At 35.5% G+C, this 26,557-nt stretch overlaps 6 protein-coding genes across 9 annotated transcripts in view; 3 read left to right on the top strand and 3 right to left on the bottom strand.

Moving 5' to 3' along the window:
* LOC105161195 (golgin subfamily A member 6-like protein 6) overlaps positions 1 to 3,847 on the top strand; it is a gene marked incomplete at its 5' end in the record, with an annotated part of 4,742 nt that extends 895 nt beyond the window's left edge. The window contains 8 exon segments of the mRNA XM_011078809.2: positions 494 to 1,017; positions 1,966 to 2,016; positions 2,094 to 2,201; positions 2,532 to 2,627; positions 2,732 to 2,830; positions 2,898 to 2,957; positions 3,053 to 3,122; positions 3,365 to 3,847. Coding sequence (XP_011077111.1) covers positions 494 to 1,017; positions 1,966 to 2,016; positions 2,094 to 2,201; positions 2,532 to 2,627; positions 2,732 to 2,830; positions 2,898 to 2,957; positions 3,053 to 3,118 — 1,004 coding nt within the window.
* Positions 5,707 to 7,650, top strand: LOC105161193 (chavicol O-methyltransferase-like). The gene is made up of 2 exons (XM_011078806.2): positions 5,707 to 6,582; positions 7,224 to 7,650. The coding sequence occupies exons 1-2, from the start codon at positions 5,803 to 5,805 to the stop codon at positions 7,527 to 7,529; spliced, it is 1,086 nt and encodes a 361-aa protein (XP_011077108.1). The 5' UTR covers positions 5,707 to 5,802; the 3' UTR covers positions 7,530 to 7,650.
* LOC105161194 (putative late blight resistance protein homolog R1B-14) lies at positions 7,351 to 11,201 on the bottom strand. Of its 2 annotated transcripts, none has more exons than XM_020693276.1 (2): positions 8,575 to 11,201; positions 7,351 to 8,003 (listed from the first exon to the last, which is right to left on the bottom strand). In XM_020693276.1, the coding sequence occupies exon 1, from the start codon at positions 10,891 to 10,893 to the stop codon at positions 8,611 to 8,613; it is 2,283 nt and encodes a 760-aa protein (XP_020548935.1). In that variant the 5' UTR covers positions 10,894 to 11,201; the 3' UTR covers positions 7,351 to 8,003; positions 8,575 to 8,610. The 2 variants fall into 2 exon arrangements, with proteins under 2 accessions (XP_020548935.1, XP_011077109.1); XM_011078807.2 differs by having other exon boundaries at positions 7,351 to 7,991.
* Positions 12,975 to 16,565, bottom strand: LOC105161191 (putative late blight resistance protein homolog R1B-14). Of its 3 annotated transcripts, none has more exons than XM_020693174.1 (3): positions 13,618 to 16,565; positions 13,291 to 13,435; positions 12,975 to 13,146 (listed from the first exon to the last, which is right to left on the bottom strand). In XM_020693174.1, the coding sequence occupies exon 1, from the start codon at positions 16,351 to 16,353 to the stop codon at positions 13,660 to 13,662; it is 2,694 nt and encodes an 897-aa protein (XP_020548833.1). In that variant the 5' UTR covers positions 16,354 to 16,565; the 3' UTR covers positions 12,975 to 13,146; positions 13,291 to 13,435; positions 13,618 to 13,659. The 3 variants fall into 3 exon arrangements, with proteins under 3 accessions (XP_020548833.1, XP_020548834.1, XP_020548832.1); XM_020693175.1 differs by having other exon boundaries at positions 13,291 to 13,353; XM_020693173.1 differs by having other exon boundaries at positions 13,291 to 16,565.
* Positions 19,678 to 20,255, bottom strand: LOC105161190 (mitochondrial import receptor subunit TOM7-1-like). Its single transcript, XM_011078803.2, has one exon. The coding sequence runs from the start codon at positions 20,116 to 20,118 to the stop codon at positions 19,882 to 19,884; it is 237 nt and encodes a 78-aa protein (XP_011077105.1). The 5' UTR covers positions 20,119 to 20,255; the 3' UTR covers positions 19,678 to 19,881.
* LOC105161189 (putative late blight resistance protein homolog R1B-14) lies at positions 23,254 to 26,308 on the top strand. The gene has a single exon (XM_011078802.2). The coding sequence runs from the start codon at positions 23,350 to 23,352 to the stop codon at positions 26,044 to 26,046; it is 2,697 nt and encodes an 898-aa protein (XP_011077104.1). The 5' UTR covers positions 23,254 to 23,349; the 3' UTR covers positions 26,047 to 26,308.

Here is a 26,557-nt window from a genome sequence, read left to right as displayed (position 1 = left end):
TTAAGCAAAGAGTGTTTCTCACTTCATGATGAACTTGTTACGTTTTTGACAATTTGTTTCTCCCTTTCCTTTTCCTCTCAACAATTTTTGTGATTCAAATGCTGCATTAGAGAATCACGCAGAAGAAGTTGATTTAAGTGTGCTAAATGCAACTTTACGGTTCCTTGGGAATACAATTGCATGGTAAATTTGGTTAAAGGATAAGCTCGAAGAGTCCATTACACGATTGTTCTCTGGGGATGGAGTAATTTATTCCTCTTTGCAGAGTGTCATTACACGATTTAGATTTCCTTAAAAATTAAGTACTGGCAGCTGAAACAATGTATATGCTACCACGGATTCTTTGTTCTACATTTGACCTTACCCTCTGATAGGAGTTAACATGAACCATCAGAGGTGATAGGACATTGCGTTGCAATTTTATGTATTCTCTTAATTGTTTGATCCTTTGTTATCCAATTGTATACCTATTTGACTCTATAAAATTGAGCAGAGACCCTTGATGATGCATTCAAATGGATGAAAAGAATTGACAAGTTTGAGGAGAAGCATTTTCAGCTGAGGCCAGAATATAGGGTGATTGGTGAGTTGATGAATAGACTAAAAGTAGCTGAAGGTAAAGAAAAATTTCTTCTTCAGGTGAAGTTGAATAGAGCATTAAGGATGGTGGAGTGGAAGGATGCTTTTGATCCTAATGATCCGGCCAATTATGGGGTCATTCAGCATGAACAAGTTGGATCTTCTGTTGATCATGTGGAGCATGCCGACTTGGAGAAGGAGCAAGAAACTACACGAGGTGAAAGGGATGCTGACGACTTAGAGTTTGATGATCTGAAAGAGAAGGATAATATATTGTTGGAAAAGCTCAATGAGTTGGATAAAAAACTTGAGCAGAAACTGGCAGAGTTGGATCATACTTTTGGAAAGAAGGGAAAACTATTGGAGGAGGAAATTAGAGATCTTGCTGAGGAGAGGAACTCATTGACTGAGCAGAAGAGAAAGCCTCTCTATAGGAAAGTAAGTATGCGCATTTATCATTTTGTTGCCTCAGCTAGCCTTTCATCTCATGATTAGCAATATTACTGATGGCTGCCTTCTTATTTAAATTACATCATGTTAAAAATGCGATGGGGTCTTCATGTTCTATTTTGGCGTTTGTTTTGTTTTGCTGTATTTATTGCCAAATTGGTCCATTATTTCCATATTTGATATGCTAGTCCAAGTTGTCTAAGACTATTCGCACTTGTCAAAGTTAAAGAGTAGTCCAAGCCTATTTGTTAAAAGAAATGCATGAAACCGAGCCCATAAATTTCCTTTTCTGTGGGCAGAAAATGAAACAAAAAACAGAGACATATGGCAAGAGATGATTAGAAGGGTACACTCATTTACAAGTCACAGTCACATTAGCAAGCAGCATCCTCTTTGAGATAGGCAATTCTTGCTGTTGACTGTTTTCTTTTTCATCCCCATATTTTCCACCAACACCATCTTAATCAACCACAAAACAATCGCCATCCTGAACCCATTATATCATTTAGTTTTCGAATTAATAGAAATTATTTTGTGCGCCCTAGAGCACAGCTCTGCCTCTGACGTCTATCGATGGTGACTCAATTGCTGGCGCTTTCGTGATGAATAATAGTATGAACTAGGTCACAATCTGGTTATACTGTGTTAAAAAAATACCAAGTAATTTCAATGCCATCACCCATATGTCATATGACTCTGGGGATGTAACTTCTGGTGTTAGATGGACAGTGATCCTTGTTTAGTGAAGCATAATTTTCATCATTTTAACCACGTTGGCGATCTGCAATCTCAAACCCAATCAGATTGTGATATTCTTCACTGTAGTCCTAATTCTCATCACTTACTTTCTAGTTCATGGGAATTCTAGTCCCTTTATACATATTTATGTGCCATCAAATTAATTTACTGAACATGGTCTGTCCTCAATGGTGGCAGGGTTTTGATGTGAAGCTTATTGATGTCAACAGAACCTGTAAGGTCACAAAGGTAATGTCTCCCTAGTATTGCCTCTTTCTTTACTCATTGATCTATTGTTTAACAAAAATGACTGATGAATGAGACAGGGTGGGCAAGTTGTGAAGTACACTGCAATGCTTGCTTGTGGAAACTATCATGGTGTTGTTGGTTTTGCTAAAGCAAAGGGTCCCGCAATTCCTGTTGCCCTTCAAAAGGTATCAAATTGATGCTATTTTGTTTAACCATGAAGTATAAGTAGAGAATTGAACCATTGTTCTCATGCAAGTGTCCAGAACTCAACTTGAAACTTTTTGCTGCTAGATGAATTTGTATGATCTACTAATTTGTGCTGCAGGTTATTTTGAATATTCAGCTTCAATTCAGTATGCATTTTAAACTCATAACTGTATAAGAAAATGCATACTTGATCTAAGAATCTTAAATGCTACGACGATATCTGATAAAATGAGCAACTACTTTTATGTATGTTAGGAATGGACTATCACATCCATATATGCTAATATGTTACTGATCTGTTGCCACAGGCATATGAGAAGTGCTTTCAGAATCTCCATTACATAGAGCGGCATGAGGAGCACACAATTGCACATGCAATTCAGACATCATATAAAAAGACCAAGGTTCCAAAAAATTTCCAGTTGTATATGTTTGTTTATGGTAGAATTTAAGAAGTGTATATATATTTCTTTCTTTGGGATGAGCTGATGTCTTTATCTGCTGTTAGGTGTATCTTTGGCCAGCCCCTACTCAAACAGGGATGAAAGCAGGCAGAACTGTCCAAACAGTTCTTAGTTTAGCTGGTTTCAAGAACGTGAAATCAAAGGTATAAAACTGAAACAATCAATAGGTTTTCATGTTCCTGCTATGTCCTGATGTGAATACACTTATAGGTTGTTGGTTCAAGGAATCCTCATAACACGGTCAAGGCTCTGTTTAAGGCTCTTAATGCGGTACGTGAAAGGATTTATTCACACTACTGATCTGCTTTAATTTCTTCTCCATCTCATCATTAATTCTCATGGATTCTCCTTTCTGTTGTTTACAGATTGAAACTCCTAAAGATGTTCAAGAAAAGTTCGGCCGAACTGTAGTTGAGTCATATTTGCTGTAACGAGGTATGCTTTAAATCGACTAGTGCCCAACCCATCTCAATTTTTCCCTAATTGGCCGGCTAATAGGGGTGGTGCACAGTGCTAAAAACATTACCTTTTAACTTTGAAGATTCCTGATGGAGGCAAAGAATTAATTCATTTGATACTATTTCTATTTTCATTCAACATGTACTCCCCCTTTGAAATATCGAATTTCAATAGATTCCATTTTCTTATATGTGAAGTTTTTTTGCTCAACATCTCAGGTCTATAAAGGGACATAATCTTGTGCCTGCTCGATCGACCTCCAAGCTGCTACTTGGAATGATCAACCCATTCATGTGGCAGCAAAATGGAAGCAAGATGCTGAAAAGAAGCATTTGCTTTGTTTTTGACTTGTGGAGAACTCCGAAATGCTGAAAGTCAGGGGTACTGAGGATCATTATATAATGTCTTTGGATGTAATAAACGGTCCCTAATAATCTTGCTTTGCAAAGTGCACTATTTGTGCTGAGGTGTTACGCCACAAAAATGAGACAACATTTCAGCTGGAGCTGGACTTGGATTAACAAGATTTTCGCTTGTCTCCTGTTTCTTTGTTGTCGAGGTAAGTTAATTGGGGTTCAAGTTTCGGTCCAGCTTTATGGACTTCATGACTTCGGCATCACATACGCGTTTATGTAAAAACACATTGATATTCTAACTTTGTTGTTTAAGCTGATAAATGAGATTCATACCTTGGTGTTGTATGTTTTAAGTCTGAGATGGCAGAGCCTAATCGCTGGATTTAAGTCTCACTTTTTTTTACAAATATTATTATTTTTAATTTTACTACAACCTCTAACTTTTTCTATAAAAATCACTTTTTTTAAAAATAAAATTTTTTACTAATCATTGTCTTACACAATGATTGGCACTAAAGACCAGTGTTGTATGAAAACATGGCAATCTTGTCACTTTCAAGATTACCAGAATTTATTAGATTAATATTTTCTTAATTTTTTGGTTAAATATAATTTATTCCTTGTAAAATTGAAAAGTACTAAATAAAATTTAATTTATTTAGTACGCCATATACCATTTTATAAGAACTCTCATTCACTATGAGTGGCAATAAAAAGTATTTATTTTTCGTTAATAAATTATTTAAATTTTTGGCTGTTTTTATCTAACATTATGTAGAATTTCTCAAGTACAATAATATAATTTGTGTATCAAATATATTTTGAAATATGATTAAGACTCAATAAATTTGTCACTAAATTAATTTGAAAAAAAAAGCAATTTATAAAAGAATATGTAAACATGTTACAAGACTAAATTATCCCGTAAATAAATATCATAAAAACTAACTATAATGTAACTTGGAAAAAAATATATTAAATGTGACAAAAATAATATATTAAATGTAAAAGTAGTTTGACAAAACCATTAAGTGTTGATAAGAATGTTTTTTTTTCCCTTGCAAAATATTAAATTCTTTTAAGAAAAATTATTTTCACAAAGTTATTAAGTTTTTTCTATACAATTCTATCTGCCAGAAGTAAATTGGAAAAAAATACAATTTCAGTCTTATAATTTATGGAGATGACATTTTTTGTCCTTCACGAATTGATTTTCATAATTTAGTCTTGTAACTTTAAAATTTTGACAATTTTCATCCCTTTTTCATCACTTTTTCCGAAAATTTGCATTTGACTTGCACATGCAATTATATTACTATTTTAGACATGTAACTTAGGAGGCATTTGGATGTGTAACTTAGGGGAGTTGATATTTTTAGTTCTGCCCCAATTGAATTACAGGATTAACGTAATATGGTCATGTGCAAGTCATATATAATTTTCAAACCAAAAGGACTAAAATTGTCAAAATTATAAAGTTTATAGAACTAAATTGTAAAAATCAATTTGTACAGAATAAAACAATATCATAGTCTTTAAATAATAAAACTAAAAGTACAATTTTCTCAAGTAAATTGTACTAAAGTTTAAATATGAGGGGTCAAAATGATTTATAGCAATAAGGTAAAACTTTATGAAGAATAGTTGAGAGAAATCATATAATTTGGCCGAAATTAATACCGAAAAACTATTGAAGGGACTAATTAAAAAGACAGATAATTCGAAGTTGATTTGAATAAAAAATGAATTTTTCCCGTGCTATATGCATGGGAAAAAAGTTAGAAGCTTATAATTTTTTAATTAAAAAATATGAATGTCACTTACATTTTCGTAAATGAATTGATGAGGATGATTTGTTGTACTAGTATTTTAATCCCTTCAATTACTCATCAATTGGCACAAAAGATTCACCAAATCTTCACTATATGTTTATTGTATTCTTGGAGATAAGATTAGACAACATTATTTGGTTGGTCTTTTATAGGATATATTAAAGAAATTAAACCACTTGTTATAAATCATGCCAATCTAGTCACTTTCAACTTTATCAAAATTATATTAGCATAAGATATAAATAAAAAAAATTTACTCCAATTAGGTTTGAATATATCACAAAGTTAATGTGTCATGGTCACTTTTTTTGAATTGTACATAAATTTACAGTAACTTCTTATACGATTGGTTGAGCTTTGGCCGAGACATATCGAATTTCCCTGTACAAGCCGACTTATGTTCGAATATATAAAGAGTGGCAGATTAATTCATGGCAACATGCACAAATTACATAGACTAAATTAGATATGGCATTGCAAAATGGAGATCAACTCTCAACAGAGCAACTGCTTCATGCTCAAGCCCATGTCTGGAACCACTTATTCAGCTTCATAAGCTCCATGTCTTTGAAATGTGCACTTGAGTTGGGCATTCCAGATATCATCCACAACCATGCCAAACCAATCACTCTCTCTGAATTGGTCCATGCCCTTCCAATCCCTGCCGGAAAATCCCATTTCGTCTACCGTTTGATGCGCATACTGATTCATTCTGAGTTTTTCGTCAGAGTAGCCGACGGTGATGATGATGGAGAAGAGCATTACTGGCTCACGCCGGCCTCTCTCCTCCTCTTGAGGAATTCACCCTTGTCGATGACGCCATTCTTTCAACTCATGTTGGACCCCGTTATGATGAAACCCTTTGATCATATAAGCGAATGGCTGGGGAGCGAAAAGCATTCCTCGGCATTTGAACTGGTGCATGGGAGGTCGTTGTTCGAGTATGTAGGGCAGGAGGCAGGGCTGAACAAGTTGTTGAACCAAGCTACGTCTAGTGATTCAAGGCTCTTCACTCATGTACTTCTTAGAGACTACAAACAAGTGTTGGAGGGGATCACGTCGTTGGTGGACGTGGGGGGTGGCACCGGGACAACAGCTGAGGCTATTGCTGAAGCATTCCCCGACATGAAATGCTTTGTTCTTGATCTCCCACATGTTGTGGGTGGCCTGAAAGGCACTAACAACTTGACATACATTGCGGGAGACATGTTTGAGGCTATCCCCTCCGTTGATGCTGTTTTATTCAAGGTATGACAATTTTGATTTGACTACAATTTCCTTTTATTGCTCCTTCCTTGCCATTATCTTTTGTTATCAACATTCATCCAATATGCAGATTTAATTTATAGTATATTCTCTATTTTAAAGGGTTAATTTAGGTTTTTTTTATAAATTCTTCTAGATAATTAATAGGATTTATTGTAATTTTGATCCTATAATTATGGGTGTCTTGTGTTCTGGTTCTTTGGCAAATAGAACTTGCTATTTGGTCGACCATTTTCATAATTTCATAATTTGACAATATATTTTATTTGGAATTTGAAAATTGGCCAAAAAAAATCACACATGTAATTAAATTACTTGTTCTTAAATTTAAGCCGGCACATAACTTGCAGATGCCAATTTTCAACACATGTCAAACTATCTAGCAAATTGTATTATCAAATTGTGAAATCTATAAAAATAATAGACCAGATCACAAGTTTTATTTTTTAAATGATCAAATCGTCGAATACCTATAATTATTACAGGACCAAATTATTAATCAATAAGCTCGGAACAACATTAGCTTAGTCTATCAAAAAAAATTACGAAGTGGTAATTGCTCAAATTCAACTTCAAGAAATAGCATTTTAAACTAATGCTGATATGGTAATAACACCACGCAGTGGGTAATGCATGATTGGGACGATGAAAGCTGTCTCAAAATGCTAAAAAAAAGCAAAGAAGCAATTGGTGGCAAGGACAAGACAGGCGGGAAGGTGATGATTGTTGACATGGTTTTGGATGTTAATGGAAGAGACAATAAAGAAATGGAAACTTGTTTCTTCTTCGACATAGCGTTGATGCCTTATCTCACTGGTCGTGAAAGGACTGAAAAAGAGTGGGCAAAGCTCTTCTTTGATGCTGGCTTCACCAACTATAAGATTACACCTGCATTTGGTCTAAGGTCTCTTATCGAGGTTTATCCTTGAATCCCTTGTAAGGAATTATCGATTGTTCACAATCCTCTTTCAAATATCAGTTCAAGTTGCAACATCTTTTGTGACGATAATATTATCTGGCGTTGAACTTTATTTCTCATCTTATGCTCCTTGGGATGGTGTAATGTTTATGAAATTGTCAGTAATAATGGAAAATTATAATCTTGTGTATAATTTATTATTTGCCTTTGAAGTTTAGTCATAATGGAAACCTTTCTGCACCGGATAGTTGCTAGTAATAATATATGCTATACATATCAATCTGTAATTGACAATAACATCCCAACCTCTACAGTCTGCCTCTTTTACCAAACAAGGCTCCTAATATAACATCATCTCTTCCATCTCCATCTCCTCCAAAGCAACAAGCAAATAATGAACTAGAAACCACCACTTTTGGCTGCTCGGCATCTTGCCAGAACTATCAGCCATCATCAATTAGGAATGAGCCGACTGAAAAACAGACTGATAACAGGTAAGATAGCTTCGAAAGATATGTCGACAAACATCAGAAACTTTGAACGCTCAGACAGAAAAAAGAGTCAGCTAGCAAACTGGATTTAAATAGCTTGAAAAATATATGCAACGGCTTGGAACACAAATGCTTCGTCAAAGTTACGATTGAAGAGGTAACTCACGGAAAACTAACAAATAATAAATGGTTTAGATACTCCCTGTTTTGTTTCTATGAAATGAAGTTATAAAAAAGTGACGTAGAACAACTATGCTATCGACAGTTAGTTACACTAAAACTTATCCAAGATTGCTAGAGAAGTTCTAACCATCCTGAACTCAATTGGTCAGAAGGTTCTGGAGTAAATAATCTTGCATATACTTTTACAGTTTTAAAGAATCAAGAGACTTAATGGGTGAAAATGGCAATCAAAAATAAATTAAATAAGCAGGGAACTCAATGTGAAATCCTAAACTAAGAAATACATAATTTCATAAAAAATTCATTTCCATCTTATTTAGTCCCAATCCAGACTTGGATATTTAAACTTTTAGATTGAGGGATGTGTGTTTAGTCTCTAACCTGATCAGACGCGTGATTTCCAGTTTGAAAGAGCAATCACTTAATGTCCCCTGTCAACGTGTTATAGCGACCAACACGAACTTGAAAGGCATCATTTCCCCAACCTTGTTGGACCTCTTGGATCTGCCTAGCTGAGTCGACAAGAGATATGTTCCCATCATCGACCTTAATCAGTTCAAGTGTAGGAATTTCTCCAAAACCATCTGGAATCTCTTTCAGACACCAACAACGATAAAGCACTAGGCATTTGAGGTTTGGGAAATGGCTGCTTTCAGTTATCCAGTGTTGGAGATCCGACTTGTCAAGAAGCAGAAATTTCAGGCAACGAAATTCTTCTTCACTTGTTTCCCACTTGTAGCCACGGAACGCGTAATCTCTTAGTTTAAGCACTTCAAGGTTAGGTAACAAACTAACGATTCCCATATCTTCCCAAGGACGTTGCCAACCACTCAGCGTCAACTTTTTCAATGATGGAGGAAAAGCAAGATTAAGCTTCCGTCGAAAAAGAAAAGTTGGAAATATCTTTACTTTCAATTTCTCAAGTTGATGAAAATGTAGGAGATTGTTGAGCTGATACTCTTGATCATTTTTGCCTCTAAAATAAGAGATGCTCAGTTTCTTTAGGTTCGGAATCATTTTCAGGAACTTCTCAGTACATCTAAAATCTCTGACTTCGGAAAGTGTTTGCAGGTTTTCTAGAGGAGAAATTGCTCTTTCTGGGTCGGGTAGGCGACCAAAAACGAATGAGACGAGATGCCTTAATTGTGGAATCATCCAAATCTTCGGTGGCAAAAATATCATCATTGGTTCGTAGCTCTTGAATATCTTTCCTCGATGAACAATTAAAGTTTGAAGATTCTGAAGGTTTGATATAGTTGCAGGAATCTCTATGCTATAGTCTACAGCAAGGTATCTTAAATGGAATAGCTCAAATACTTCTGGGGAAAAAGGTACTCTGGCAGAATTCACCATATCCAATATCTTGAGCATCCTGAAGTTACCCAGAAAAGAGCAATATTCTGGATGAGTTGGAGACCTATAGCTAGCCTGGAAGCATATAATTGTATGGATGGTTGAGCTATATATGTTTTCAAGGGAATTCAAATTCAGATGCATAATACTTATCCGATGCTGGTGTTTCATGTTCTCGAAAAGCATCTTGCCAACATACCTATGGAGAAACTTCTCTTCCTGGGCTTTTCTTATGCACAAATCCCGAACGAGATCATGAACACCGCAAACTTTTATCTTGCCATTAGTTTTCCTCTTGGTGACTAAGACAAGACTTCTCTTGACAAGATCCTCCAAATATTCTTCTGCCTCCTCTTCAAAGCTTTTAGATTCACTTGATTTAATGAAACCCTCAGCCACCCATAATTTGATGAGTTTCCAGACATGTATCTCATAGTCTTCTGGAAACCCTCCCATGTATAGAAAACATGGTCGCAAATGTTGTGGCAAGTGGATGTAACTCAAAGATAGTATCTTTGCAAACTGCTCGTAATTAGTTGTAACGGCTACATTTACGTTTTCAGCTATATCCTCCCATGATGCTTGAGTTCTACCAACTGTGGACAGAAGTCCTGCAATCACGATGATTGCAAGGGGGAGTCCTCCACAGCTTCTTGCTATCAACTTTCCAATTTTCTCCAATTCAACAGGACAATCTTCTTGTTTAAACACCATTTGCCGAAGCAGATTCCAACTTTGATCCTCATCTAAGAAATGCATTTCGTGAGGAGCGCTGGAACTAGAAAATTGGGCATAAGTAGCTATATCCAATAGTCTTGTTGTTACAATAATCCTACTTCCATTATTATCATCAGGAAATATCATCTTTATGTCATCCCAAGCTTTTGTACTCCACACATCATCTATAACAATCAAATACCTCATCCCCTTCAAACCTTTATACACATTCTCCGCCAAAAATTCATCGCATTGGTTTCCATTGGACGGTTTTATAGAAACTAAAAGGTTTGAAAGAATTTCTTGTATGCTATAATCTTGTGATACTTTTACCCAAGCACGAATCTGAAAGTGCTCCATAATTAACTGATCATCATAAGCATTTCTAGCGAGAGTTGTCTTACCAATACCTCCCATGCCAAAGATGGGAACAAGCTGGAGCTTGGAAGATTGCCCACAAAGGCGATGCTTAATTGCCGTCAAGTCGTCCTCAAAACCAACCACAACAGGTTCTCCAGCAGTGGGCGTAAGAAGCCCCGATGATGAACTAGCTGCAGAGGAATCTCTGTGTTTCAGCAGGTCTGAACTGTCCTTACTACTCTTCATCACCTGCCCAACAATAGAATCCATTCCCTTTGTTACGTTCTGTAGCTTCTGATACACATCTGAAATGTTGTCCTGATGCCTTTGAAGCTGAACATCTTGGGATCGTCGACCTGACTTGAACCGTGTTAGAATTTGTTTTGACAGGAAATCGTTGAGTAGGGCTTCTGCTTCACTGGCCACATCCCTGAGTCGAGCTTGTAGCCCGTCGTCTCGGTCAAGAAATGCTTGCACACAACACAACCAAAGAGAAGAGAGAAAGGAGGGATTGTAATTTTAGAGAGAGAAGTTGCTGTCAACTACATGTGCTGTATGCCCTAACATTAAAGAATGTTTCAATCATACCCCACATCTTTGACTTTCAAAAAGCAAACACAAATTAATTCATCCATTTTATCTTTTTTCTATTTATATTTATATTTAAAATTAATCAAATTAATTTCAAAATCAAAATTACAGCGTTTAATTCGAAATTACAAATATGAAACCCTCTAATTAACGTTATAAAAATTCAAATTAAAGTTCAAAAGTGATCTCCATGAAAACTTTACTATTGAGCCCATCAAAATTGGCATTGTGGAAAGAATAAAAAAAAAATAGAATAGAGATTGTACTATTTTAATTGATTTTTAATACAACATTACGTTTATGATAATTTTTATATATTTTAATTTTTCAGACACAATAAAATTTATGTTCACATTCCCGTTACATTTAGATCGATAATTTTAAATTATTAATAATAAATGATTTGAATTTATTTAAATAATTATAAATTCAAAAAATTTTAAATCCTTCAAATCTAATTTTCACATTCATAACTTAAGATGTTGTCTTGTTGTTTGGTACTTTGTATTTCAATTTTTGGTATTTTCACAAACACATTTCAAGTAACACTTTATGAAGGGGTTAAATCCAATTTACCCTAACGTGATATGTAAAATGAGCAAATACTCAAATATGAAAAAAAAAATTAGCAAATTATTCTCCTGTATTTTAAAAAATGATGTAAATTATCCCCTATTAATGGTTTTTCGATAAGGTGATAATTTATGGTTTTATTTTTTATAATTTTTTTTTTACTCATTTCTCATATTACAGTAGATAAATTGCATTTTTCTCCTTTATAAAGGTAACGGACAACAAGAGAGCAACTTCATGAATTTCGTATATTTTTAGATACTCTAAAGTCTAAATAAATTTATGCCATGAGATACAAAATACCAATCCCCTAAAGGACTGATTATGTAAAATCATGTGCTTATTAATCTATATGAATTAATTTTTACATTATCATCTTGAATAGAGGTAGGGATGAAAATTAAAATATCATAGAATTAATTATAAAATTTTTATATGATGGTTAAACTGAAAAAATAAAAATTTAAGTAAAAAGACTATTACAAGAAATATATTACAGAATACTTTGGAGATAGTTGATATAACAAATAAAATTTAAAAAAATAATTTTTTTTTAACTTGCTCCAATATAAAAATAAATAACAAAAATTGTCTTTCAAAACTGAAACAAATTTTACATATGGAGTAATTTAAATAGTGCTTTTTAGTGATAAATATAAAATGTGAGAAGTAAATATTATAGAGAGAATTCATATAAATTCTAAGAGTTAATAAAAGATAATTGAAACTCATAATATATTTTTTATATAATTATTCTAATATAAACTTAAAATTGTAATGGTATATATTATATCTTGAAACAGTAAAAATATTTATGGTTAAATAACTTTGGAATAAAAAGGATTTTTCTAAATTTAATTCTAAAAACAGGATATAAATAGAAAAAAAAATAAGAGAAGTGATTCTATTAGATTATTGCATTTTCTTTCCATGTTTGTTTTAAGTAGCGCTAATTAATAAGATACTTATTTTTTTAAATATTGAATCATACAAAATAATTGAATAAAAAATACCCCAAGCTTCCTCAATTAGAACATATTTATTTTTTTAATCACTTCAATAGTATACTTTTCATTTATTTAGACATAATAAAAATTTAAAGTTACACTTTTAATAAATATTCAAACAAAATCATTAAAGTGAAAAATAAATTCATAATAATCCAAAATATTGGATTTGAAGAATAATAATCCAAAATAATAAAAAGGGTTAAAGAGAATGAAACATGACGATGAAAAATAAAGATAAATCGTGTTTATCAAAGCAATAGAAGAGCAACAGAATAATAGCCAACTTTTCGCCTGGGGGCGAGTTCCCTATTTATAGAGGAGTATCCGAAACTAATCGTTCTTCCGATTCCTGCGATGAACAGATAAGATTAGTTGAGATAAAATTAGCACAAAGTAAAATCGCCAAAGTAAATATTGGTCGGTATTCAGACAAGTTTAGTCAATGTAGAAGGGAAGTGTAAATATTTTGTTCAAATGTATCTCAAACACTAACCAATTCCAGTGCCTTCATTATGTTGGCTGCTGTATGATTTATGCATCCTTGGGAGATTATAGACTTCATCATCACAACAGACCACAAGTCATACGCACAGGCAGACATATATAGTACAAAACGTATCAACTTTTTCCTTTAAGCACTAGCAAGTGAAGTGAAAATGGATGAGAGTAATTGCTGAAGATCAACATAATAAAGGGAAAAGGAAAAACAATGCAAAGAAACATCAAGTTCAATGTAATAAAGAGACACAGTGTTAAGGGAAACAACCTAAAAAGACTTGAACTGATTAACTTTTATGTAGAAGGAGATCCAATGCCTAACCTTAGATGAGACTTTATGAATGAATATTCCATAAGCAACATGCTACCACGCCACCCGAACTTGAAGGAAATCATTTCCAGATTCTTGTTGTTCCTCTTTTATCCGCATGGCCGAGTCCACAAGAGATTTGGGCCAGTGTGGCACCTCAATCAGCTCAAGTGTTGGAATTTCTCCAATACCATCTGGAATCTCACCTAGTTCTCCACAATCATGAAGCACTAAGCGCTCAAGGTTCGGAAAGTGACTGCTATCTGTTACCCAATGCTTGAGATTTTCACTTTCGATTTGCAGAAACTTCAGTCGAGGAAATTCTCCTTCAGTTGTTTCCCATTTGCCACGCCTAAAAGAGCATCTTCTCAGTTTCAGCACATGAAGATTTGGCAATGAACCTACAGTCGCCATATCTTGCTGGGAAAGCACACAACCACTCAAGGTTAACTTTTGCAGTGTTGTAGGAAAAGCAAGCTTTTCCCACAAAGGATGACGGTCCCAATAGCTCCCTATACAGATTTTCAGTTTTTCAAGTTGACGCAGGTGGATAAGATTGTGGAGTTGATAGACTTGCAAAAATATTCTATCTCTATTGTAAATGAGTCCCAACTTTTTTAGGCTTGGAAATATTTGCCCGATCCTTTTGGCACATTTAAAATTTGCTACTAGAGCCAGTGTTTGCAGGTTTTCAAGAGAAAAAGATTTGGAACAAGGACTAGGTAAGGGGTCTAAAATGAAGGAGACCAGATGTCTTAATTGTGCCATCCTCCAAATTTCCGCTGGAAAATGTATTCTACAACTACAATCTTCATTGTTCCTCCAATATGGAAAAATGAATAAGGTTTGAAGATTCTGAAGTTTTGATATTGAAGCGGGAACGTAGAGATCACCTTTATACCCATAGCTGAAAGCAAGATATCTTAAATGAAATAGCTCAAGTACTTGGGCAGGGAACTCCATCACTATTAGCTTCAGAACATCCAGTACCCTCAGCAATCTAAAACTTTTTAAAGAACTTGGAAAACTTTGACAATTCTGAAAGCACAAAATGGTACGGATAATAGGGCTATAAATATTTGAAAGGAGAGTCAGACTGGGGGGAACAGTCAGACTAGAGGGACAAATACTCAGACGGTGCTGATCTTTCATGCTTTCTAAAAGAATTTTGTTACCAACCCTATCTGTAGCATTTAGAAGGAACTTCTCTTCCTGAGCTTTTCTTTTACACAAGTCACGTACCAGATCATGGACGCCACAACTTTTGATTTTGCCATTACATTTTCTCCTAGTAACCAAAACAAGACTTCTCTTGACAAGGTCCTCCAAATATTCTTCTGCTCGCTCTTCAAAGCTTTTAGATACACTTGGTTTCATAAAGCCTTCAGCCACCCATAACTTGACTAGTTTGGCGACAAGGATCTCGTGGTCTTCAGGAAAAGCTCCCATGTATAGGAAACATGGCCTCAAATGATGAGGCAGGTGGGAGTAACTTAAAGATAAAATCTTGGCAAATTCCTCACCATTTGCAGTGACAGCTGAATTTACCTTTTCTGCTATATCCTCCCAAGAAGTTTGAGTCTGACTGACTGTGGATAGAAGTCCTGCAATTACAATAATAGCAAGGGGGAGTCCTTTGCAGCTTCTTGCAATCATCTTTCCAATGTTCTCCAGCTCTGAAGGACATGGTTCTTCTTTGAACAATTTCTGCCGAAGTAGATTCCAGCTTTGATCCATATCCATGAAGTGCATCTCATGAAGAGGGCTGGAAGGGTCGGCATAAGCAGCCACATCTTGTAGCCTTGTGGTTAATATGATCCGACTACCATTATTGTCATCAGGAAATATCCTCCTCATGTCATCCCATGCCTTGGTACTCCAAATATCATCCAGCACCACAAGATACCTCCTACCCTTCAAACCTTTGTACGCATGTTCTGCCATACGTTCGTAGCTATGCTTTTTTTCATCAAACGTCTCATTGAATGCATTGATGGAATCTATAATAGCGAAAAGCATCTCTTGTATGCTATAATCTTGTGACACCGTAAGCCAAGCACGAGTATCAAAGTGTTGTATAATCAATCTATCATCATAAGCATTTCTAGCAAGAGTTGTTTTACCAATGCCACCCATGCCATAGATTGGAACGAACTCCAGGTTGCGCGACTCTCCACAAAGCCGAGTCTTTATTGCCATCAAGTCATCTTCAAATCCAACCATGGCATCATTTTTGGCGGGCGCAAGCACTGATGATGAAGTAGGAGCAAAAGAATCACTCAGTTGCATCGGTGCTGATGTAGGACGAGAAGAGTCGGTGAGTTGGAGGTGTTGGACTCCAAGGCTGCTCTTAGCTTCCACCACCTCTTCTACAATAGATTTGAAATCATCAGCTACTCCCGGTAGCTTCTGATACTGCTTCTGAAACTTGCGCTGAAACCTATGGGCTTCGGACCTGCGACTTCGATAGGGAGAAAGATCAAAAGTCGGGGTTCCTCCATTTGAATCCAAGCTGAGAATTTCTTCAAACAGTAGGTACTCAAGAATATCCTCAGCTTCATTTGCTGCATCCCTCATTCGAGCTTCCAAATTGTTGGCTTTCTCAGGGAACTCTTCAAGAAATGCTTGCAAGAACTTCACGTGTTTAAGGAGAGATTTAAGTCGTGGTTTTTCTTCAAGGGAAAACTGATGCTGTTTCAGAAGCTGAACAAGCGTTTGCCCAAGTGAAACAAGAGCAGCGTAAGCCATCTTAGTTTGGCGGAAGATTAAAACTTTCAGTTTCAGAAATTACAGAACTTAGAACAGGAGATTATGTTAAGGTAAAATTAATATTACAGGATCGGATTAGGACGCTGTTGTGAGAAAAGTAATCACAACATTCTCCGACTACCAATTAACAGCGCAATTGTGACAAAAGAAAGCATGTGCACTGGTATCAATTACAATGCAATTGTCGAGTTTATTACATTTACTCCTTACACAATGTCCAGATTCCTCACGGGTACAAAAGAAACCATGTGCACTGGTGTCAATTACAATGAAATTGTCCACTTCATTACATTTTACACCTTATAAAATGTTTTTTTTTTTTTTCGGTAAAGGTAATTTTTATTAAGTAAAAAGAAATATATTTGTACAATACAACTTACTTAATTTAAACGGTTTCTTCGATGGGCCAAAGAATCCATCATAAACGATAAAGCGTACAAGTGCTAATAGCAGTGAATAATTCTACACTAAGAATCCTAACTACACATAGTGCGTGTAAAATTTCTGTTACCTAAGAACATATTTTACCTATAACTACACATGGTTGGAATGGTATATGCACTAGCATTTCATATTATATTTAATACACTTTTTGGAATGGTTCCTTCGATACAGTGTCATTAATTTTGAAACAGTATATATTTTATTTTGACACATTCACTTACTATGTAAAAGCCAATTCCTTATGATTTATATATTTATTAAAAAATATTTTTTTTTGGTTTTTTGATTATTTTTATAGCATTAATTAATTACTGAATTTAGTAAAATTAATTATTTTGTTTCAATTTGATTAATTAATTAAATATTAAATTATGGGATGCAATTAATATTATAAAATAGATAAAAATAATATATTAATATAAAAATTAACATTTAGGAATATAAAAACAAACACTATTCTATAAGATTTAGGGTGAAGAGCAATTTACCCCCGTGAGATTGAAAATGAACACATTATCCCCCTATAAAAAAATATAGCAATTTATCCTCCTATACTTTTTAAAATGAAGCAATTTTACATCCTTGTATAAGAAGGTAAATTGCTCCATTTTATAAAATATAGAAAGATAAATTGTTATATTTTAAAATATACAGGGAGGTAAATCGCTATTTATTTTTTTCGTAAAGGGGGTAATCTGTTCATTTGCGATATCACAAGGGAATTAATTGCATTTTCCCCTAATTTGTTATATGAATTCCCTCCTCTCCAATCAAATTATTGCTTATAAGTCATGTATCTTTTAAATAATTAATTCAAATAAAATTGTGGAAGCAAGAAAAAGTATATGTATTATATAAAAATAGATGCCTCTAATCCTAGTACTATAGAGGCACCAATATCCTTAAATAACTTCTTTGATATGTTTCTAAATGAGAAATGACTGAATTACCCTTAATTATAGTTCTTATTTCTTCTCTCCCCTCTCATGTCATTTCATATTTTCTTCTTATGCCTCACACCACTCATCGTTTAAAATTTACCCCTTCTATTTGTTTTCTAAATTATATTATTATATTAAATATTTGCTTTTCCCTAATTATGATCTAATAAACAACGCTAGTGTTCAAGAAAATGTCCGCAACACACGAGTATGAAATAAAATAAGTTGAAAATTCCTAATCGTGGGAACAGAAATCAACAATCAAAAAGTTGGTGTCATAGGAAATGGTCAAATTGGGATACAGAGTGAGCTATAAACTTATTGTATGGTGAAGCAATAACATGTATGCTATTGCATCAACATTTTGCCTGCCAAGGGTACAACCCAATAGTTCAAACACATGACTTCGTTATTGGAGGTCATGCATTCAAATCTTGACCGTATACATGTGTTGGGTGCTTGAGTGTAAAAAAGAAAAAAAAAATAAAAAATTATTCACGACTTCGACACCACATTCAAAAACTCTCAAATTCTTGCTTCCTGAGGAAGTGCACAAACTGGCTCTGGGAGTCCAAGAACTCTGTACAACTCCTGATTTATAGAAATGAAGTAGAATCAAATCTATTCTTTAGTATCTATGGTGGTGTTATCTTCTCTAACCATCTTTTCTTATTATGCAGACATGGAGTGATCGAAGGCATGAACTAAACTACAAACTCAAGTCATGCAATCTTCCAGCCACAGAAGAGGCCGGACCATCAAATGGCAAGAGGTTGAAGAAATAGTAAAAAACTTCAAGACTAATCTAGAGCAGAACAGAGCTAATTCCCATGTTAGAAAACCGGGAGCAGAAATACAAAGAGTAAGCTGACATGTCACCTACGGAGTAAAGACTGCTAGGAAGAATCAATTGTTTCAGCATATCAAATATTCTTATTGTATATAGATGCTTGCACCAGCATCATTGCATCATTACAATTATCAGTGATATTACAGCACTACAGCAGCTCAAAAAACCATCAATTATTTCGATTGCAAACAAGTTATCATTGCTTAAGTGACAGAAAAAGGGGTATGCAGGAAAAGGTAAAAGAAGAAGGTGAAGAAATAAGCAAATTAAACAGTCAATAATTCTGTGAAGGACACATTAGATCTTATCGTGCAATGAGATTCGTCATAGCAATCCACAGACAGCTAGATAACCAAAAAGAAAAACATATTTTCTCTCTAGAAAATCGAGATATGACTCTAAATACATGAAACTCATTATTTTTCAATCTAACAGTGACATTAAACCAGCTATGCTGTGCGAGTAAAATGTGATCACATATTTTCATATATGATGCGTGTAAACAAAGCGAAGGCCATCAATCTCCAACCTCCTGTGGAACTGCAAGTGAGACATCGATCTATTTGCAGCAAAACATGTTTCCCCGAAATCACATACCTTCAGATTTATTCCACAGACCAATATGATCACAAGATTCTCGAAATACTTCCTAGGGAAAATATTCAAGTAAGGAAAAACAAATACAGGCAATGCATCATATTCGTATTACACATATACTATCTTCACGCTGAAAGGGCGCAGCAAGATAATCATTTGTGATAAACCTACTTTGCAGACACTAGGCACGAATTTAACAGAGAAATCTCAAATATAAGCTAATGAAAAGCCACAACATTGCTATGGGCTCAAACTTCAAGCACAACTCACCAACAAACCAGAGCGTTTCAGAAAATGCAAACACCTTACACACAAAAATCAAACAAATATCCGAGCAATCAAAATTCAACTATCAACAATCAGTACCGCCAACAGAAAAGTTGAGGGATCAAAGTTTAATTCAGGAGTCCTAAGAAAAAGTACTAAACATTGATGCCCCAAAGCAACAGTGTGTTATATGACACCAAATCAAAATCAACAGCCAAAATAAATCCCTTTCATTAAGCCATATTATATAACCAGCATTTGAAAAAACTCCGCGTAAATCCCTAGCACTATATCAGAAGAACGAAAATACTCGCATAAATCCCATACACTATATTAAAATCTCAGACCGCAATGTCAAGTGATAGACACAACAAAACAAGGGAATTCAACATCAACAGATAAATGGTTTTAGACGGGGCTGAGGAGTTGAGAGAGAGACGGCTTAGGTTCGGAGTTCATGCCGATGATGATGACCATCGGGATGAAACCATAGTGAGTGATGACTTTAGCCTTCTTCATAGTCCAAGTGCTCCACTCCTTGACGAACTTCGCCGCCACCACCATGGACCCCTCCTCCTCGTCTGCTGCCGCCGACTTTTTCACTACCTTCCCTTTCCCCGCCTTCAGAGACACCTTCGAAGCCATTTCTGACTGAGTTTGTGGGTTTGATTTTGTTTCTTGCGGGCTGATCTGTGGCTGCTGCCTCTGCTCAATTTCTCAGTAGCTCTGTCGCTGCGTGAACGTGAACAAAGGGTTGCAAAATAGGATGGAAATGCCCTGGAAGAAATTAATTTTTAATCAAACTGCGGAAAATTTCTTGTCCTAGCTAGTGTAAAAAGACAAGAATGACCCCTTGATGGGAATAACTAGTAAAATATTTTACCACTACATGGGGGTTGTACTAGTAATTATAAATAAAGAAAATTTTAATTTTTATCCTGTAATTTGGCAAATGTCAATTTTAGCATTTTTAATTACTTTTACTGTCATTTTATCTCGAACTGAAATAAGGTTACGAGTAACATATAAATAGAAAAAATTTTCAACTGATACAAACACCACCTTATCCAAACACACATTCAATTGAGCGTCGAAGTTAGAGTATGTGTCTGACAACCTTAAATTGGATGACATTTCTAAAAGTTTGTAAATTAATAGTTAACATATGATAATGGTTTAGGACCAAAATTAAATTAAGCAATAATGAAGGACCGAATTTGTATTTTTTCAAATTTCATATGATAAGTTGATTATTTACGAAAATATTTAAGGTTCGGGAAACGGGAATTATTGTTTTTGATAATTCAGTTGTATAAATATAAAGTTTGAATTTCTTTTACAATTTGATGACAAATATTATTTTCCTGAACATTAATACTTTGATGTTGGCAAAAACTGTAATTGTATTAAAAAGAGTTATTTATACTTAAACCCATCTAAAAATACGAAATTACACTTTTCTTTAAAAAATTTTAAAAAAATTACACTTACACCCTCTCCAAAATTTTTTGTTTCAATGAAGGGTAATACTAGAAATTTAAATAATTCTTTTGGCTAATGTCAGTATGTTTCGTCCAAACTCTAATGAAACAGAATTAGTTGTAAATAATGAATTTTCGAAGGAAAGTGTCACTTTGAAATTTTTAAGGGAAAAAGCACAATTTTATATTTTTAAAGGGAATTTAAATATAATTAACCCTTGAAAAAAATATTACACTTAAAATATATATCAATTACATTTGTATATATAGGAAAATCATCAGTGTCTTATCCTAGTATAAAATAGGTATTTATAACCCCTTTCAACACACATTATTTAGTTTTTCTACATATATTAGTTGTTAAGCTCGATCAACCATGGCGTTCAATGGAGAACTCTTTGACATATTTTCATGGCTGCCAGCGAAAAGCTTGTATAGATTATCGTCAGTTTGCAAATCATCTAAGGAACTGTTGTCTGATGATTTGTTCATCAGAAAACAGTTCAAAAACATGCAGTTGGTCTCGGACGGGGATTTCTTTATCTATCCTCAAATCTTCCAGAGGTACTGGAAAGGCAAACTGGAGTTCCACGCATTATCCTCCAAGAATTCCAGCAGCAACCTGCCTCCTGAATCCTTGGATTTCTTGGCAAACCAAGCCAGTATCATTGCTTCCAGCAACAGCCTGGTTTTCTGCAGAAACATCCGTGATGATGAAAACCCGTTGTTTCTTTTCAATCCGACAACTTGAAGCTATTTGCCTATCCCCTTCCCAGATGAGGGATCAACTCTTCGTCTTTTAAACATCGTTTTCGTGTGTGAAAAAGACGAAGACAGCGGAGACGATTTCTTGTTGCTGACACTAATTAAACCTAACGAGTGGGATGAGGAATTCCATTCCAAGATTTACTCTCCAGAAGAAAGAACTTGGAGGGATGGAGGGAGGGTCGATCTTGGCTAAAGAAAGATGACTTTCGAGCATATGGTCAAGCTGAACAGAGTGGTTTACATAGTTTCCAACTGCTTCAACCATTTTGCAAAGCGGAGCAGGTTCTTCTGGCCTTATATTGTGGCTTATGACATCAAGAACTCCAATTCAAGATTCTTGAAAATACCAAAGGGTGCAAGGAAAGGAGTTTGGGACTCCATGCTACGCATATTCAAGTGGGGTAATCATCCCAACAACTCTGAATTTAACTCAATATGTTTGGTTAAATTGTTGAAGAATGTTTTCACTGTATGGGTGTTGATACGTACAAGGTCTTCATATTACTGGAAGCGGGTTTTCAAAATGCGAGTAAAAGCCATGGTGTTGGCACTATCTGAAATTGATCATCCAAGGGTGGAAGGTTTTGAAGTTTTGAATGGGAGTTTTCTGATATTTGCAACTGAAGGAAAGGTTTATAGTTTCAATCTTACAGATGGGGAAGAAGCCGAAGAAGTTTGTGGGCATCGGTGTGGAAACTTTGTTCGTTTCGCAACGTTCTCCAGTACTCTTCGTCCATGCGGACCTGGTGCAATAACATTGCCATTGCATGCTTGAGGAATATTGCACAGCTTGTTTTGGAGTTGTTTGGTCTAAGTTTTGAGGCAACCTTCTTTAATTTTCTTCCTAGCATGATTTTTTTCTTTTGATGTATTAATTTGTTCCGATCCTAATGGAATCGGGTGAGACCTGTAGTATCCGACCCTAATTGCACGAGAAGAAGGGATAGAGTACCAAAAAAGTGAATTAATGTATGCTAAATTAGTCTTTGTTAAAATCTATCAACCGTATGTAAATGCGTGTAATAAGTTAGAACTCTTCCTCTCGTCTTCATCCTCTCCTCTCCTCCTCCATCACTTGTCGAGGAGAAGGAAACCTCTGCAATAAATTTCACACAGAGAGCATTCTGCGTGCATAGTTGCTCCAGAATCTCAAGTGAGTCGAGGGTTTATTGTTAATTATCGGCTCAGATCTCCTCCAATCCTCATCTGTAATTCTCTCTCTCACTGCCACTTTCAATTTATTTATTTATTTTATGTACATACATGTAAAATCTAAGAGTAAAATTTACCTAACAAAATAATAAAAAATATCAATTGATTAATAAAGTGATATTAATAACAAAACTTAAGTATCGATTCAATTATTCGGGGTATTAAAATAATATTAATTAATAAAATTTGAATAAATTTTATTGAAAAACGAGGAGTATAGATGGAATTAAATCAAATAATAATCAACGCAGCACATGCATTAGTTGCATTGCATCTGCTCTGCCAATTCATTATTATTTAAAAATGACTTATTAATCAAAGTCAACATCTTCTACTTATAATCCCAAGACTCTCTCCCTCTTTGGCATCATCCATCTCTTGTTGCTATTAGCTAATTGATCACTGGATTAAGATCATGGCCTATGCTGCTGTTGCTTCTGTTTCAGAAACATTATCTCTGATCCTGAACCATCATCAGTATGCCGTTTTTCTTGATCAGAAACGACGACTTAGATCTCTCCATCAACACCTCAAGTTCTTGCGAGCATTTCTTGAAGATTTTCCTGATAAAGCCATCCATTTGGAAGGTCGAATCAGGGATGCAGCAACTGAAGCTGAAGATATCATTGAGCACCTACTGTCTGAAGAAATTCGCAGCTGGAGTTCAACTGGAGGTGGCGGTGGACGTCCTCGTACTGTTCATCCTTCGCCCCATCGAACTGCCAACTCAATTTCCCGTAGGCTTCAAAAGATGTGTCAGCAGCTACCAAAAGCAGCTGAGGTTGTTGGATCCATTGTGGAAGAGGTGATGGGGATCAAGAATAGCCTCGGAGCTGTCCAAGATCCGCAAGTACTCACTCATTCTTCTCCACCTACTACTTCATCAACAGCGCTTGTGCCCACCAAAAAATATGACCAAAAAATAGATGCCATGGTTGGATTTGAAGAGGACCTTTTAGCAACAAAGACTCGGCTTTATGGAGGGTCGTCCAAACTCGAATTCATACCGATCTATGGCATGGGCGGCATTGGCAAGACAACTCTCGCTAGAAATGCTTATGGCGATTCATTGATTGTAGAACACTTTGATATCCGTGCTTGGTTGACAGTATCACAAGATTATAGCGTCCAACAAATGCTTTTTGCTCTTGTAGATTCCATCAAACCATTCAATGAGAAGTTTGATGGAGAAAAACATAGCTACGAACAAATGTCGGAACAAGTGTACAAAAGCTTCAAGGGTAGGAGGTATCTCGTGGTATTGGATGATATGTGGAGTACAAAGGCTTGGGATGATGTGAGAAGGATATTACCTGATGACAGTAACGGCAGTCGGATCATAATCACTACAAGGCTACAAGATGTGGCTGCTTATGCCGACTCTTCTAGCCCTCTTCATGAGATGCGTTTCATGGATGTGGATCAAAGCTGGATTTTGCTTCGGCAGAAAGTGTTTAATGAACAACATTGTCCTGCTGAGTTGGAGAGCACCGGGATGATGATTGCAAGAAGCTGCAAAGGTCTCCCGCTTGCAATTGTTGTAATTGCAGGAATTCTGAAAACAGTCAGTCAGACTCAAGCTTCTTGGGAGGATATAGCAAAGAAAGTAAATTTAGCTGTCTCTGCAAAAGATGAGCAGTTTGGCAGGATATTGTCTTTAAGTTACACCCACTTGCCTCATCATTTGAGGCCGTGTTTCCTATACATGGGATGTTTTCCTGAGGATTATGAGATCCATGTCTCAAAACTTGTCCAGTTATGGATGGCTGAAGGCTTTATGAAACCAAGTGTATCTAAAAGCTTTGAGGAGGGAGCAGAAGAATATTTGGAGGATCTTGTCAAGAGAAGTCTTGTGTTGGTCAATAGGAGGAAGTCTAATGGCAAAATCAAAAGTTGCAGTGTCCATGATCTGGTACGAGACTTGTGTATAAGAAAAGCTCGGGAAGAGAAGTTTGTTCTATATGCTCTGGATAGGTATGTCGACAGAATTCTTCCAAAACCCATAAAAGATCAGCATCGCCTAAGTATTCCTCGTTCTACTATGCTTCTTTTTCAAAATATCTTTACCCCTACCATCCGCACTGCTTTATACTTTCAGCATTGTCGATTGTTTCCAAGTAGTTTAAAAGGTTTTAGATTGCTGCGGGTATTGGATGCTCAGAAGGTAACAGTCATGAAGTTCCCAGCCGAAGTACTTGAGCTGTTTCATTTAAGGTACCTTGCTTTCACCCGCGGGTATGATGACCTCTGTATTCCTGCTTCCATATCAAAACTTGAGAATCTTCAAACTTTATTCATTTATCCATATGGGGGGGACAATGCTTTCTATTCTGCAATATGTTTTCAAGCTGAAATTTGGAGGATGGCACAATTAAGACATCTTGTCTTCTTCATGTTAGACCCCTTACCTAGTCCTTGTCCCAGATCTTTTGCTCTTGAAAATCTGCAAACACTTGCTCTGTTACTAAATTTTAGATGTTCCGAAAGGATTGGGCAAATATTTCCCAGTCTAAAAAAATTGGGCCTCATTTATGGGAAAGATAGAGTACTAAACTGGGAATTCTATGGTCTCCACAATCTCGTCCACCTGCATCAACTTGAAAAACTGAAAATCTCTATGCCGATCAGTAGTTGGGAAAGTCATTCTCCTACGTGGATTCCAGAAAGTCGTGTTCCTTTGTGGGAAAAACTTGCTTTTCCTAGGATGCTGAAAAAGTTAACCTTAGGTGGGTTTATGCTTAGCCAGCAAGACATGGCGACTATAGGTTCATTGCCAAATCTTCATGTGCTGAAACTGAGAAGGTGCTCTTTTAGGGGTGGCAAATGGGAAACAACCGAAGGAGAATTTGCTCAACTGAAGTTTCTGAAAATCGAAAGCACAAATTTGAAGCATTGGGTAACAGATAGCAGTCACTTCCCAACCCTTGAGCGCTTACTACTTTATCATTGTCCAGAACTATACGAGATTCCAAATGTTATAGGAGAAATCCCAACACTTGAGCTGATTGAGGTAAAAAGTTGGGACGAGTTTCTTGGGAACTCGGCCAAACGTATAAAACAGGAACAAGAAGATTCTGGAAATGAATGCCTTCGAGTTCGGATTTTGAAGTAGCAGTACATTGCATGCAGACACAACATTTATTCATGCGTCCTCAACCTCCTCATCTAAGGTTAGGTATCGGCCTAAAAGTTAACTAGTAATTTTTGTATTGTTTTTTCCAATTATAACACTGTAATTCTCTTTACGTTCAGCAGTTATAGGGATAAGTGTTTAATTGATTCTCGTTTGTTTTCGAACCTGTTTTACTCTTTAAAATTTTTGTTTTAATATTATAGAGGAAAGTCACATGGCCTTCACGTGACTTTTTAAATAAGTAATTTCGTTTTTATTAGCTTAAAAAGTTATATAGAACTAAAATGGAACCCTAGTACGTTAGGGGACTAAAATGAGAATTGCCTGAAATTAGGGGACTAAAATTACCTTTAATCCTTTCATTATGGTAGTTTTTAACAATTTAGTACTACAAAAAAGGTTTTTTTTTTTTTACAGTGATTGAATTGATTTTCATTTGTTTTCTAATCTATTTTACTCTTCAAAATATTTATTTTACATGAAAATTTAT

Source organism: Sesamum indicum, linkage group LG4 (assembly GCF_000512975.1).
Source record: "Sesamum indicum cultivar Zhongzhi No. 13 linkage group LG4, S_indicum_v1.0, whole genome shotgun sequence".
Lineage (NCBI taxonomy): Eukaryota > Viridiplantae > Streptophyta > Magnoliopsida > Lamiales > Pedaliaceae > Sesamum > Sesamum indicum.
Note: the sequence above shows the minus strand (reverse complement) of the source record. Positions and strands in the feature narration are given on the sequence as shown.